General features: G+C 37.8%; 2 protein-coding genes across 2 annotated transcripts; one reads left to right on the forward strand and one right to left on the reverse strand.

Annotated features, from left to right (window-relative positions):
* Positions 1-1402: 1402 nt before the first annotated feature.
* LOC126719754 (uncharacterized) lies at positions 1403-2846 on the reverse strand. Its single transcript, XM_050422275.1, has 4 exons — positions 2667-2846; positions 2182-2574; positions 1874-2089; positions 1403-1801 (listed from the first exon to the last, which is right to left on the reverse strand). The coding sequence occupies exons 1-4, from the start codon at positions 2844-2846 to the stop codon at positions 1403-1405; spliced, it is 1188 nt and encodes a 395-aa protein (XP_050278232.1).
* An 8247-nt stretch (positions 2847-11093) lies between these two features.
* On the forward strand, positions 11094-12564 carry LOC126718300 (small heat shock protein, chloroplastic-like). The gene is made up of 2 exons (XM_050420418.1): positions 11094-11516; positions 11922-12564. Exons 1-2 carry the CDS (start codon positions 11276-11278, stop codon positions 12386-12388), a joined length of 708 nt encoding a protein of 235 aa, XP_050276375.1. The 5' UTR covers positions 11094-11275; the 3' UTR covers positions 12389-12564.
* Positions 12565-15861: the final 3297 nt, after the last annotated feature.

The following is a 15861-nucleotide window of genomic DNA, read 5'->3' on the forward strand; positions in this document are numbered from 1 at the left end:
TGACGAGTTATTGGGGAGAAGTCTAGATTTGGCCGAGGAAAAAAGGGAAAGGGCGATGATCCATATGGCCTGCTATCACCAGAAGCTAAAGCAGGGATATGACGTTAATGTAAGGTTGTGACCTTTGAGTCCAGGTGACCTCGTGATGAGAAAGATTCTCGACAGTGCTAAAAACCCTTCCTGGGGCAAGCTGGGACCAACCTGGGAAGGACCATACCGCATCACATCCGTGGCCGGAATAGGTGCTTATTACCTAGAAGACTTAGATGAAAAAATTGTACCTCGCCCATGGAATGTAAATAATCTAAGAAGATATTATTATTAATGAAAGTAGCTCTGCCTATGTTTTATTCCACGATCATCGCACACCTATTAGTCCAGTTGCATCTCGACAAGTTTTAAACAGAACCTAAGTCCTGCATGGCTCCTCGGACCACAGACTTAGGGGAAATTAATAACTTACGGCATCTATCCAAGTTTTAAACAGAACCTAAGTCCTGCATGACTCCTCGGACCACAGACTTAGGGGAAATTAATAACTTATGGCATCTATCCAAGTTTTAAACAGAACCTAAGTCCTGCATGGCTCCTCGGACCACAGATTTAGGAGAAATTAATAACTTACGACATCTATCCAAGTTTTAAACAAAACCTACGTCCTGCATGGCTCCTCGGACCACAGACTTAGGGGAAATTAATAACTTATGGCATCTATCCAAGTTTTAAACAGAACCTAAGTCCTGCATGGCTCCTCGGACCACAGACTTAGGGGAAATTAATAACTTACGGCATCTCCACAAGTTTTAAACAGAACCTAAGTCTTGCATGGCTCCTCGGACCACAGACTTAGGAGAAATTAATAACTTATGGCATCTATCCAAGTTTTAAACAGAACCTAAATCCTGCATGGCTCCTCGGACCACAGACTTAGGGGAAATTAATAACTTATGGCATCTATCCAAGTTTTAAACAGAACCTAAGTCCTGCATGACTCCTTGAACCACAGACTTAGGGGAAATTAATAACTTACGGCATCTCCACAAGTTTTAAACAGAACCTAAGTCCTGCATGGCTCCTCGGACCACAGACTTAGGGGAAATTAATAACTTGGAACTCTTGTGCAATTTCAAGGTACGTGCGTAATTTAGTATTATTACCACTATCATTCAAATTCGCTGCACGGCATTCCTCTTTCTTATTCGTTTATACTCGTTTATATTGTTGCAAACGTTAAATAAAGGAACAGTGTTAGTAAACATCAGGAGAGAATAAAAAAAGAAGGAAGAAAGAAGAGAACATTCTATATTAATAAGCCGAAGTCCATACAAAGAGAGGTCTTTACAAAAGAACAAAAATAAGACAACTCTCATTAAAAAAAATACAATAATTAAAAACCTAAAATCTAAGCCTCAGCAGGAGGATTCTCTTTCTGCTCTGGCTGAGGAGGAGGAACCTCGGAGATAGACTCCTTGGCAGGATTCTTGGCTTTATCAAGCAAAGGGATGGTATCAAGAATAGTCATAGCCTGCTCAGAAGCTTCAGGAGCGCCATCAGGATTCTCTCGGATCTCCGGCGGAAAGAACACACTCCCAGGCATCCTCAGCGCCGAGTCTGCAGGAATTCCTGCAGCATCAAGGGCATGAGCCCATGAGATGCTACAATAATCCCTACATACCTCCGGAATTTCCTCGGAGAGCCTGGCTTCAGTTTCTCCAACCCCGAGCTGATAAGCAGTTTTCTTTTTAGCCTCGGCAGCCTCTCGAATCAGCTGAGCCTCTTCTTTAGCCCGCCGGACTTCCTCCTAAGCTTTTTGTAGCGTGGCCTTGAGATCCTGCACTGTCTGCTTTTCAGTTGCAAGGCTGGTCTCAGTCACAAATAACTTTTGGCGCTGGTCCTTAGCTTGAGTTTCGGCGTTCTTTAGCCCGGCTAAGGCGCTCTTGCGGGCTTTCTCCGACTCTTTGAACTTCTCCATAAGTTCAAAGTTCTCCTGCTTAAGGGACCCTACAGACTTCTCAACCTCGGCACGAGACTGAGCCTCAGCTTCAGCTAGTTTGCGGTTGTCGCGGCAATATTCCTCGGCCACGAACACCTACTGAGTGATCTGCCCACAAAACAAGAAGACAACGTCTTAGAATGCTACAAGGTCTAATGATTTAATGGAAGGATAGAAGAGTCATTTACCATTGCAAGGTCCCTCTTGAGGGACAAAAAGAGCTCGGGCTGGGAGAATCGCCTGTGAGCCTCCCGAATCAGCTGAGCCTCTTCTTTAGCCCGCCGGACTTCCTCCTCAGCTTTTTGTAGCGTGGCCTTGAGATCCAGCACTGTCTGCTTTTCAGTTGCAAGGCTGGTCTCGGTCACAAATAACTTTTGGCGCTGGTCCTCAGCTTGAGTTTCGGCGTTCTTTAGCCCGGCTAAGGCGCTCTTGCGGGCTTTCTTCGACTCTTTGAACTTCTCCGTAAGTTCAAAGTTCTCCTGCTTAAAGGACTCTACAAACTTCTCAACCTCGGCACGAGACTGAGCCTCAGCTTCAGCTAGTTTGCGGTTGTCGTAGCAGTATTCCTCGGCCACAAACACCTATTGAGTGATCTGCCCACAAAACAAGAAGACAACGTCTTAGAATGCTACAAGGTCTAATGATTTAATGGAAGGATAGAAGAGTCATTTACCATTGCAAGGTCCCTCTTGAGGGACAAAAAGAGCTCAGGCTGGGAGAATCGCCTGTAAGCCTCCATGTCCCGAGGAAGGAGTACTGGCTGCTCCAGGGCCTCAGCTATGTATCCTGCTCGACCTCTATTGTATTCTCGGACCGATGCAGTGTAAGGGATAGCAACCCCATCCAGCTCCATCTTTGGGCTCCAAGTACGCAGTTGAACACGCACTTCAGCCCGGTTCTCCTCCTCTCAGCTCTCTACGGAGGAAGCCCTTTTATTCCTTTGCCCCCGGGTGGTTTTTTGCTGCTTGCCTTGGCGGGGCACCACCTCGCGTTTCTCGGGGATTTCAGTCGGCCTTTTCTTTTTTAGGTCCGGGTTAACCTTGAAGCCAAGGTCAAAAGGAACTTGAGGAGCAACTGGAGGAAGGTCCTGGGTCTGCGACTAAGCAGGCGCCTTCGAAGATTGGCCTTTTCCTCGGGAGGACATCAATTCTCGTAAGGTTTCCTTTGCCAGCCATATTGTCTACCTCCTCGTCTGATGAGTCGTTCGAGCAGGCTATAATAATCGGAGCGCCGACCACGGAGTTTCGATCCTGCTCCCCTTCAGGGTCTGAAAGCTCAATTAAAGGGGCTTGATGAGCCTTCTCTTCAAAATAGAACTCGTCTATCTCCTCCTCAAGAGAAAGACGAGATGATTCGGTCTCTCCTTCAACTGGCGCAGCAACGTCAAGATTGTCTGGCGGGGGTAGTTGCACGGCTGGTGGAGGATTCCAGGCGCTAGGTAACACGACGGGCTTAAGATCTTGTCAGGCTAGAAACTTGGGCTTGGATACGTCAATCCTAGCCAACCTTAGACTACCAGCTCTTATGGCGTAGCCAATGGCTTGGAAAGAGCGGGTTAGTGGTCGGTAGCCCAATACCAAATGACACGCGAGCAGCTGCCCGTCCTCGGTAACGTAGATTTCAGACCTTAGAAGATAGTTCAAGGCCGGAACGTTCACGTGGATCAACTTGGGGGCAACCAGAGTTCTATCTGCAATACAGCCGAGAAGGAAGTTAGAATTAAAATATAAAATTTATGACTTAAGCAAAAACAAAGAGAGTGAGTTCGAAGAGCTAAGCCCTCTCCCTAAATGACTGGCCTTAAAGGCGCTGCACCTGGAATTCCTGCCCGAGTTGGACAATGAAAACCATCGCTCCACTCTCCTGAGGCAATGAGGAAGTCATCCTTCATAGTCTTATTGGATATGGGGAGACAGGAGATTAGCCTAACCACCTCGGATCGAGATTTAAGGTAATACCCTCCCTTCTCGAGGTAATGGCACTCGTACATATGAACCACATCATGCCAGGTCAGGCCTAGACCCATCCGCTCGTTCAAGACATCTATGCAGCCTAATACCCTGAACATGTTTGGAGCGCACTGATGCGGTGTCAACCTATGGTGGAACAAGTAGTCCCGGGTAATCCTACGCATGGGAAGTGTCATTCCTCCTTCTATAAAGGCAATCATAGGAATGACCACTTCACCCACGTCTCTATCTACCAATACTCCTTCTGGGGGACAGTACCACAGAACCACCCCCTGCGGGATGTGGTATTTTGCCCTAAAAGCCTCCATGGCAGCCGGAGTGTCTACTAGGTCTTTGAATCTACCCATCTAAGTTGAACTGGAGGGACGGAAATAAAAACCGAGGAGAAAAGTGAAATCCGAGGAGAAATTCGAAGCAACGAAACGAACGGAACTTACGAGTATCTTCACAAACGACCAGTAAGATGCTTGAAAATATCTTCTAGGAAGGGCACTTCGCAGAAATGGTGATGGAAATTTGAAGAACGGAAGTGCTTGTGGACTTCTGGGCGCTGGAGTTCTCTGGAGTTCTCTGGACTTCTGATATGCAGATAAAAAAGAAAAGATGAGCCTCTCTAGCGCTTTATATAGCAAGAGAGAGAAAGAGAAAACCACTCCCACTCAAGAATTCGAGGAAAAATGCTGGCCGTCCGATCCACGCCTCGCCGTTGGATGAAGGAAACATAAAGTTACCTGGAGTAAATGGTCGCGCCTCGTAAATTGTAGAGCGTTAAAAGTAACTGCCCGCACGCACAAACCAAGATCCCATTAATTCCATCATTCACAATGTCAAAACCCCACTTTCCTCCTCGGAAGGAGATCAAAAATCGGAGTTTTGAGGGGCTATTGTGGGGACCGGCCCAGAATAATTGGTTGGCTGGGCCTTGGGCCCGTCCGAGGAACGGTCCGTCCGAGGAGACGTCATGGCCCAGAATCCTTATTTAGGCCCACTAGGGAAAAGAGAACGCATCCGAGGAGTAATTCCTCCTTGGACATTCCAAAATCCGAGTCAAGGGTGCGTCCTGGCTACTGTAGTCCTTCCTCTAAGCACGTGAAAAGAAAGGAAACCCAAAATATCTCAGCTAAAGCTGCCTCCACCACATTAAATGCACCACAACTACTCTCCTGGCTACATTAATGAAGAGAAGACCCCTGAATAGTGCTACATTGGTCACTGCAACTCACAAAGAACTGATAAGGGTGTCTGATGGGACAAGTGCTCAAGTAGGGGTTTGGATGATCAACAAGTGTAAAGCTCAAATGATAGGAGAGGGTCTATATAATATGTAAAGGTCCCCCAAGAGAAGGGGACAAAAAGGAGAGAAAGAGAGAAGAGAGAACACTGTAGAGAACTTTTATTCGTATGAATCTGTGCTATTAATCAAGTTTGAGACCTGATCATTTGAGAAGGGCCTCTCTTCACTGCTACCTCTTTTTGTTCTAGTATCCATATACCCTGAGCCCAAGCAATAAACTGTTTAGCTAACTGAAACCAAGTTCTCCAGCCCATACTCTACAAAAAATTCATTGTGTGGGACCTTTTGGGCCAAGATCTGACCTATAAGGGTCGGGTCCACAAAAATCGTGTTCCTACATATATATATATATATATATATATATATATATATATATATATATATATATATGTATATATTAAAACACAAGTCAAATTTAAGCTCATTACCAAACCATATGACATATTCAAGTTTGATTTATTTTCTTATTAAACAATCTCGACTTATTGTGAACTACTTAAATTAATAAGATAGAATGATTTTATTTATATTATTATATAAAATAGGATGCCAACGTAAAAAAATAGGACTATTCATATTATAATATTTCAAATAATAGTTTAATATCTTATAAACTTATACAATTTAATTTCAAATTTTTATAAGTATATTTTATACATTATATACATATGTGTCCATTTGGGATCCACTTATTTTGCTAAAATTGAAATTCTTTTGTTAAAAGTACTGTAAATAAAGATAAAAGTTAATTAAAATAATATAGTGGAACTCATGAATAGTACCAAAAATTGCAGTGGGACCTATAAATAGTAATAAAAATAAACTGAATAATAAAATAAGTTGGCAAGAATAATTTATGCCAAATACACACATAGAGTCTGTTTGGGATCCATTTATTTTGTTGAAACTGAAAACTTTTTATTGAAAGTACTGTAGATAAAGATAAAAGTTAACCGAAACAGTATAGTGAGACCTATGAATAGCACCAAAAAGTGTAATAGAGTTCATGAATAGTGGCAAAAATAAGCTGAATAGTAAAATAAACTAGCAAAAAAATAAGGTATCCAAAATCCAAATGGACACATAGACATATAATATTATATATATATATATATATATATATATATATATTTAAATTAAGCCACATACTCACAAGCTTATTTACAGAGCACATTATTGTGTTTGAACTCGGCTTACTTAATATATCGAGCCTAAAGTTAATCTTGAGCTTGACTCATTTTCTAAATAAATGAACTTAAACAAATTTTTTCCCAAGTCAAGCACCAAACAAGTCATAAACATCTTAGATCATAAACATCTTAGTTCATTAACAACCCTAATTAGTATTAACCCTCATACTAGTTGTTTGAAATAAAGAGAGAAAAAGAAAGATACTATTCTACTATCAAAATTTATGTAATTTTTATGATAACTTACTTGCTTGACTTATATATTTAACTTAAATAAATAAATAAATAAGAGGATAAAACTATAGTTGAACTTAGAAAAAGTGAAGTTTTGAATAATTTAAAAAAGCTAAAAAATATGTTTAGCCAAAAACTTTTAAAAAACAATTTAAGGTTATAAAAAAATGTGTATGGTATCATGTTATTTAAAATTAGTTATCATTTCTTACTGAATCAAATAAGATTTTAAATAACGTAAGAACATCATAAATTTCTTTAAAATTATGGAATATCACATCTTTACCATAGGATTGACATTCTTTGTTTTAAAGCAAATGAATATCATTGTTCACACCAAGCTCTCCATGTAGAAATAGGCAAATAGTATCATTTTATGATATCTCATTTATGTGTTTCGAACCTCACCTCTCTCTTAATTACTACCTATCTATCTAAAACCAAAAGAAAAAAAAAAAAAAAAAGATCCTTTCATTAATCTTAACTAAAAAAAAAAAAAAAAAAAATTGGTTTACTTCCAGTACTGCTTTAATTAAAATCTCTTTTTATTTTAATGAGAAATTGTCACATTACTCACTACCTAAATAAAATGTGGAGATTAAATTTCACTACCACTTACCATGGTGTATTTAAAACAAAAGGAGGCTTCCAATTAAAAAAGTACCGAAAGTAAGCCAAACCCCCTAAAAAAATATGAAATGTTACCTCACCCCATTAAATGTATCTCAACAAACCATTTTTGATCTCTCTCTCTCTCTCTCTCTCTCTCTCATTGAAGTCCATTTATAACTAATGGCTCTTTTGATGTGGATTTTTGTTGGATGGTTCGATCGCAAATTTAAAGTCCAAGTTCCAAAAGAAGGTGAATGTGAAATTGCATTGGGGATGCGGTCTTCTCGGTGGTCAACAACAAAACTACATCACCACCATTGTTTCAATAGAGTCAAATAGGCAACTGAGGCTTCTACACCACAAAATTGCCCATGGCATCCACAATTGTTGCTCTAATGGCCTGTTTGAATGGAGGAAGAAAGGAGGGGAGTGAAAAGGAGTAGAATAAAGTTGACTAAAAATAAGCTAATTTTGTGCTAAATCTACTCTACTCTCTCTTAATCCAAACGGACCATAAATTTGTAAGAAATTTTTATTTTTCTAAATTTGTGATTTTTTTTTTCTTGTGAACAAGGAGAGTTAATAGAAGAGAAGACATGCCAAAAGTGAAATAAAAAAAAAAAATATATATATATATATATATATATATTTATCTTGGACAAGAAAAAATAATAAAAAATTAAATAATATTTAAATAGAATTGAGAAATAAATAGAGTTTGATGGGCATGTATGCGAATAGATTTTTAATTAAAAAAATTGGGTTTTAATTAGAATGTACTCAAAATTCTGTACACTTACGTACTGTGAACGCTTTAAAGTCATAGTTATCAAAATATTTAAAACCATACCGAGCATTGAATATTGTATAGGAAATGGTATAGGATGGTTCGCTACTTCAACCACTGAGCCATTGATGAGAGAGAGAGAGAGAGAGAGAGAGAGAATTCAACATTGAAGAAGATCATGGACACTGTTTTAAAACCCGAACAAGTCTGTCTTGTTCGACCAATTTAACTTTTTTTTAGAGAGTTTAAATTTATGGAGTCCGCTTTTAATAATAGTTTTTTATCATCAAATTAAGACACTAATCAGTTTTTGACGTAGATGGAAAGAAAATTAATAACCAGAAAGCAATTTTTTATATATGAATCCATGAAGAAAATTATTTTTTATATGAAATCGTGAGGAAAAATTTTTGGGTGGTTCATTGTACCAAGTTTGGGTCTGATGTTTCTTTGGATGCAATTGAAAGGTTCAATTCCCATGCTGTTACTGCTCCAACTATAAGCTAAGCACCAACCACCAAACTAGCCCACTTCTTGATCGATACACTGCACATTGAAAAACTAATGCAATTATTTTTTAGATATCACAAGGGATGAAATCCCAGCAAAAAATATTCTATTTAAAGTGCCACATAATTTTATTTTAGTTAGTCTTCTTTAAAAGGAAAATCTATACATAATTTTTTTTTTTTTTTTTTTGGAAAATTTGAAACTATTTCTTCGTTGATACAATTATCCCTTATACTTTCCCCTCAAAAAAATAAAATAAAATTATCCCTTGTACTTGAACTCTTGAAGGATTAACTATAATTTTAGAGTTCTTATATTTTAATGCTTTATGGAAAATGTTAACAAGTATTGTGTGGTACTTGTTAAGGTTAAAATAATGTGGGTCCCACTTAATAAAAAAATTGGATAAATGGAAGGAAAAAAAAAATACGATATAAAGTTAACCCCCAAGTCTATAAGGCTGACAAAAATACTAACACAAACCTAGTTGTTAACGGGTGGTGCCTGTTAACGCAACCAATACTTTATTATCTGCTTCTCATACATATATATATATATAATGACTTTGTTTGAAAATGACTTAAATTTCAATAACATTTTTTACAATCAAGGTCACTAATTTTTTTATAAAAATTATTCTATCTTATTGAACTTTATATATTATTAAATTAATTATATCATCATCATGGTTCAAATTCTTGATGAACTCCAGTTTGGCCTTAAACCTTTGAACATCTCCATTCTCTGGTTCTTTGCACTATTTGTTTTACCAACCATACATGCGGGTGCGGGTGTGGGTGCGGGTGGGAGGAAAAAAGGACACATTTCAATGGGGAGAAACGAATAGATGAGGAAAAAAATAGAAGGAAATAATTTTGGACTAGTGTATTTTGTTTTGGTATGGACAAAAATAAAAACAAAACTATATTAATTAGCTCAATAATTACTTAAAAAAAAAAAGATTACTCAAGAAAAATTTTATCTTGTTGAGATGCATATTATTAAAATTATTTGTTTTAAAAGTCAATGTAAATTACAATTATTACATTTGATTACACACACACATATATATAGAGAGAGTGATAACCTTGAAATGGTACACCAGTACCCAAATATTTTGTTTCTTGACCAAACTAAAACGGTTTCCAATATGGCTTGCCTAGGTCTAATTGATTGGGCGATTGAAAAGTGGGATAACAAAAAATGGGGAGGAAATGGAAAAGTTGGGAAATAGAAGAGATTTTAGTTTTTCTTCTGTGTATTTGGTTGGAGTTGGAAAAGTAGAGAAATTAGAATGAGAGGATGGAAAAGATAATTTGTATAAATTTATCCTTATGCTCAATAATTTTTTATACTCATCAAATAATTACTTAATTTTAATTAAAATTAATAAAATAACATTTTATAAAAATTTATACATCATAAATATTATATCATATTACTTTTACTTGTTATTATATTATATTATATATTTTGTATAAAAAAATAAAAATAAAAATAAAAATCTGGACACATTATAATGAGGGATAAAAACAAAATAGGGAAGATTTGGCTGGGTAGAGACTCTAGAGAGAGAGCTGTGGAATGTAGTGGAGAGAGAGAGAGAGAGAGAGAGAGAGATAAGATGTGTGGTTAGTGGGACATAGTTGCTATTTTTTTTTTTTTGAGAGAGTTTCAACCTATAGCGTCCGCTTCTAATGATTGCTCTTTATCATCAGACCAAGACACTAATCAGTTTTTGGTGTAGGCGGGGATTGAACTCCAAATCTCTTATACAACCTTTAGAAACTTTATCAGCTGAGCTACTTGGAACCCACACATAGTTGCTATTTTAAAGAGTAGTAAAAACGTAAAAGTACGGGTTGAAGCAACATTCCATAAAATCAACTTAATTTTCTCCCCGATTTAAAGAAAAAACATTTTAGCGTGTCCAAGAGAAAACATTCAAATTCCACCAATTTTTCCTAATAAAATTCTCCAACCAAACGGGCCTAAGAGTAGTATAATTATTGGTTTTTAGTTACACATGTCAAAGTGACATTAGACGTGTAGAGAAATCAAAGAAAGAACGGTAAAACAAATCTTTGTTCGAAATTGATGCATTTCATTGATTTCATGGTTAATATTAATTTTAAAAGACCTTTAACTGTCTCACACTCTATACATATCCTGTGTCATCGTGTTAAATGAGGATATTTATAAATAAATAAATAAAATATTGTGGACATTCTATATGAAAGTGTATACCTTGTGCGCATAGGATTATAGGAAGTGTGAAACAAATATTTTTAAAAACAGTTCTGGTTTACACAAGTACGGTCTGCCGTGGTTGAGAAGATGGTAGGAACGGCATGTCGTTTATTATGAATTGAGATGTTGGTTACTTTTTTTCCCTCAACCGGTTTTGAGTCGTTTGGACTAAAAAGTAGTCAATTTTGTCATATCAGAAGTTACTAGAAATTCTCTGCCCATAGGGGATCTTCATTTATCCAAGCTAAGGTTTCTGGATTTCTCGAGAAACCAAAACCTTCTACACTACTCTCCCAATGTGGCAATGTACTTTCCAGAAACCTCATCACTTCCCTTTAAATATTTGGTCCCCAACTCTTATTCTCATCAAAATCTTTGCCTCACATCTACTAGACTACTAGCAACAACCTTAAACACCCTAACCATTTCTTCATCATGTCCCAAGCTGTTTCAAATTTGAGCCTCTCTTTGCCTCTGCCATGTGGAAGAGCCAGTAATTCTTATAAGCCTCTATGTTCAACACTCCCCCACTTTTTCAAACCAATTGGCTGCAGAGGTTTAAGCCTCAGGGCCATGGCAGGGGAGACCAAAGACAATCTTGACCACTTGCAGAGAACCAACAGCAAGCAACAGCAACCTAACCCCAAGAGCCGAGTTGCGCCTGTTGCACCCATAGGTAACTATATCCAAACTCAATCTTAGTTTAGTTACCTTCTTTTTTTCTTTTTTCTTTTCGATGTAGGTACTGGGAAATATTACTATCAGAGAAAGATCTTCTACATACAACTATGTATAACACAAGATGTAAGGGAAAGGAGTGACATAACATATCAAAATACATTAGTTTAGACGAAACACCAAAAAAACAGCTAAAAATAACACTTTGTGGCCAAATCTATTAGCCATTGTTGGTTTATTACTTTATTTATTTTATATTTAGTAATTGGGGTGGAGGGATTTGAATTTTGCACTTATTCTTAGTATTAGCCCAGCTAATCTTAATCTTTCATGAACTTAGTACTATAATTGTTGGGTACTGATTTATTTGTTTTTTTATTTTAATTTGTGTGTACATATGCAGGGTTGTGGGATCGATTTCCATCAGCAAGGACAGTGCAGCAGATGATGGAGACGATGGAAAGAATGATGGAGGACCCATTTACCTACTCTAGTGGGTGGGCATCACCTGTGCCTAGTGAGGGAAGAGGGTACAGTAGGGGAAGGACACCATGGGAGATCAAGGAGGGTGAGAGTGAGTACAAGATGAGGTTTGACATGCCTGGTATGGCAAAGGAAGATGTGAAGGTCTGTGTGGAGGAGAATATGCTGGTTTTGAAGGCTGAGAAGGTGCTCAAAAACGAAGGTCAGGATAATAAGGAAGAAGAAGAGTGGTCTGCTAAGAGCTATGGGAAGTATAGCTGTAGGATTGCTTTGCCAGATAATATTCAGTTTGAGAAAATTAAGGCAGAGGTGAAAGATGGGGTTTTGTATATAACTATTCCTAAGGCTAACAGGCCTGGCAAAGTTTTGGACATCAGTGTTGAATGAAAATTTGTGTGCTAGAGTAAATGTATGCTTTTTCTGTTTTGTTTTTTAATGAATTTTAGCAAATGTCTTTCAAAGTTATAGGCGTAAAGAGAATCATTTGCAAATTTAAGGTGTATTTACTTCATTTTGGATTTATTTAGCTATGTTTTGGATGCTATTTCCTGTTTATGACTTAATGCGAAGGTCTGCAAAGCAATTGTGAGTGTGTGTGTGTAACCTTAGTTTCTAGTAGTCTATATTTTTCCTCAAGGGCCCTTGTGAATATGATTGAATTTCTTAATCATGTAATAGTAAAAGGTAGCTTCTGAAGACATTGTGAAAACTACATTTCACAACATGACAACAAACACTGGCCCTTTATCACAGACGCTTGAGGCTTCCAGAGTGTTCAATGCCTCGGGACTTTTTCTTGAACATTCTATTTAATCTTCGGTCTCCTAATTAAAACAAGTTTAAGGTAATGTGAGCAAGTTTGCATGATTGTAGCAGCACTAACATGCCAAACAATATAACTTGACAGGCTGCAATATCTAATTTCTTTGGTAATAATGGAGGCAATTTTGAGATTACGGAAACCTTGATACTGAGAATGTAAGTAAATAAAAATTTTATGCGAATTAGAAATTTAAAAAATAATAATAATTACACATGAAAGACAAAGATTTACTTGTTCTGCCTCTATATTCACAGACAAAGTATAAGAAAGTTACAATAAAATAATAGTAATAAGGAGACTCTCATAAATCCCAAACTCATTAAATCCAAACTCCAAATAGTTCATCATAAGAATTCCTAATTCTATAAACATGGTGGGCAAAATATAAACTTAGATGGATAATTAGCTAATCCAGAGCCCAAAATCAAAGTTGAAGGCAAGATTACAAAAGTGAAAGGTGTTAGGCACTAAGCTAAAAGTCGGTCTTAAAAGATTAATTTAATAGTCATATCATGTTATGAAAATTCAAACATACAACTTTCTCAAAAAAAAAAAAAAAAAAAAAAATCAAACATACAATACATATCATGCCATCATCATACCATGAACATACTATCAAAATAGTTTTGACAATCATAACTAGAATTATACGTTCATCATTCATAAAAAAAATTAAAAAAAAAATCATCAAAAAAGAATTATATGTTCATCGTATTTGTCATAATCACAAATCATCATACCACGCTCAGATTTGAGCATGTGTGCTTATCAAATATAATAATAACATGTCATATTTCATCATATTGTAGCTTTATTTTAAGAGAATATTCACTAATTATCCAACCTATTCCATCAAGACGTGGCATGTTTATATCAGGTAGAAAACTAAAAGAGGTTTAGCCGTTTAGGGCTATATCTGTATGCATTGCCTCACATAAAGGACTAGTGGTAAATTACTATTAAGAATGAGTGCTCCTTCCTCTTAAGTCAATTCACAACCTTCTCACTCAAGGATCCATTTAGTTGGGAGATGGAAAAATAGGAGAATAGGAAATAAGGAGGGGATGAAAAAGTGAGAAGATGAAAGAGACTTTAGAAGCTATTTGGTTTCAAAAAGTGGTGCATCCACTTTTCATTTTCTTTATTCTATATTCAAATTCTGAATTTGAATATAGAAAAAATCATTTATTTTCACATTTGGTAATATTTGATAAGTTGTTTTAAATACATAATTTGGGTATAGGATACATCATATTTTAGTTTGGTCATTGTTTTTTATTTTATTTTTTTAAGTAATTTTTCTCACTTACACACACTTATCACTCAAAAAAAGTAACTTTGTATTTTCATAATATTTACCAATGTGTCTCTACATTCATATTCATAGAAAACAAAAATGCTAAAAAGCTATTTTTATTTTTTGTATTCAAATTCAACTTTTAGGATACTGAAAATGAAAATTGTAGGGGTAAAATTCCCAAGTCAACAATGGGCCTTGGGCCCCGCACGGAGTCTAGCCATGACCAAAAGGGAAAAGGGGGACCAAAAGACTTCCAGCCCAACCCTGTTGAGCCCAACTTATTTAAAAGACGTTCGAGGAGGAATGTCTCCTCGGACACACCAAATACGGGCCCAATATGCGCCCCATCCACAGTGAAGAATCATCTCAAACAAATGTGGGTAGTAGGATGAGCTTCATAAAGCAGGAAGAAGGAAGAAAATGTAAGACGTCCAAGGGGAAACCACAATTGCCGCATTAAATGCAAGGAAGCTACTTTTCCAGTCGCATTAATGTGGAGAAGACAGGCGAATAGTGTTACATTGGCCAATGCAACTCACAGAAAGATAAGGTGGATGTCCAATGGGACAGGCACTCAAGTGAAGGTCCAAATGGTTAACAAGTGTAAGACTCTTATCAATTTAAGGAGGCTATATAAGAGAAGGAAATCCCCATGAAGAAGGGATCGAAAATTGGAGAAGAGAAAGAAGAGAGCGAGAGAGAGGAATGCTGTAGTCTTTAATCATAACAAGAGGTGCACCCATACGTCTCTTCAGACCGAGTATTCCGTGGACATAAAGGAGATAGTCTTACGTTCAGACTGCTGCATGGCATACAATTAACTAACGTTCACTTCGTCCAGCCCTAGTTCTGTAACCCACTCTCTACAAATTCATTGTCTAGGGTCCTTTGGGCCAGATCCACTTACTTGCTGGGCCTGGGCCCCAAAAACTGACCCTACAATTGGCGTCGTCTGTGGGGAAACTTGTGTCTCGACAAGTGAAACTGTAAGAAATGGAAGGATCAGGTCCGCGCCAAACCGGACGTGCAGATTCCCAACAGCAGGACAATTTTTTGAATCTCGAACGGGAGAAAGATCAAAACAAGCAACGAGAGGGCAGTGTGAACACCTCTCACACAAGCAGGAGCCGCTCGAAAGGGAAAGGTCATGCATCCCATAAGCAAAACGATCGAAAAGCTTTACAGTAAGAAATTGATGATTTGAAGAAGAAGCTGTGCCAAGCGCAGCGAAAATATCCTTCACCTGGCTCGGACACTAGCAGTGATGAGGATAATGAATACAGGTGGAGATCAAGAACCCCTCCAAGCGAGACTTTTTCCTATGAGGAAGAGCGACCTCGCAAATGTGGCCACAAAAGCCCATCTTACCAAGGCCTGGCCAACGATGCCATGAGCAAGGCCCTGGATCGCATCTCCCAGTCGCCTTTCACGCGTAGAATAGAGGGGGCAGAGCTTCCTCGGCGGTTCCATCAACCAACATTTTTCATATACAATGGTCGGACTGACCCAGTAGAGCATGTAAGCCAATTTAACCAGAGGATGGTTGTCCATTCCAGAGACGATGCGTTAATGTGTAAGGTGTTTCCGTCTAGCCTGGGACCTATGGCGATGAGATGGTTTGATGACCTTAAGCCAAATTCCATAAATTCCTTTAAGCAGCTGACATAGGCTTTTGGTTCCTGCTTCATCACCAGCAGCAGAGTCCCTCGGCCCCTAGATTCCCTCCTATCCTTGTCC

Source organism: Quercus robur, chromosome 3 (genome assembly GCF_932294415.1).
Source record: "Quercus robur chromosome 3, dhQueRobu3.1, whole genome shotgun sequence".
NCBI classification, from domain to species: Eukaryota; Viridiplantae; Streptophyta; class Magnoliopsida; order Fagales; family Fagaceae; genus Quercus; species Quercus robur.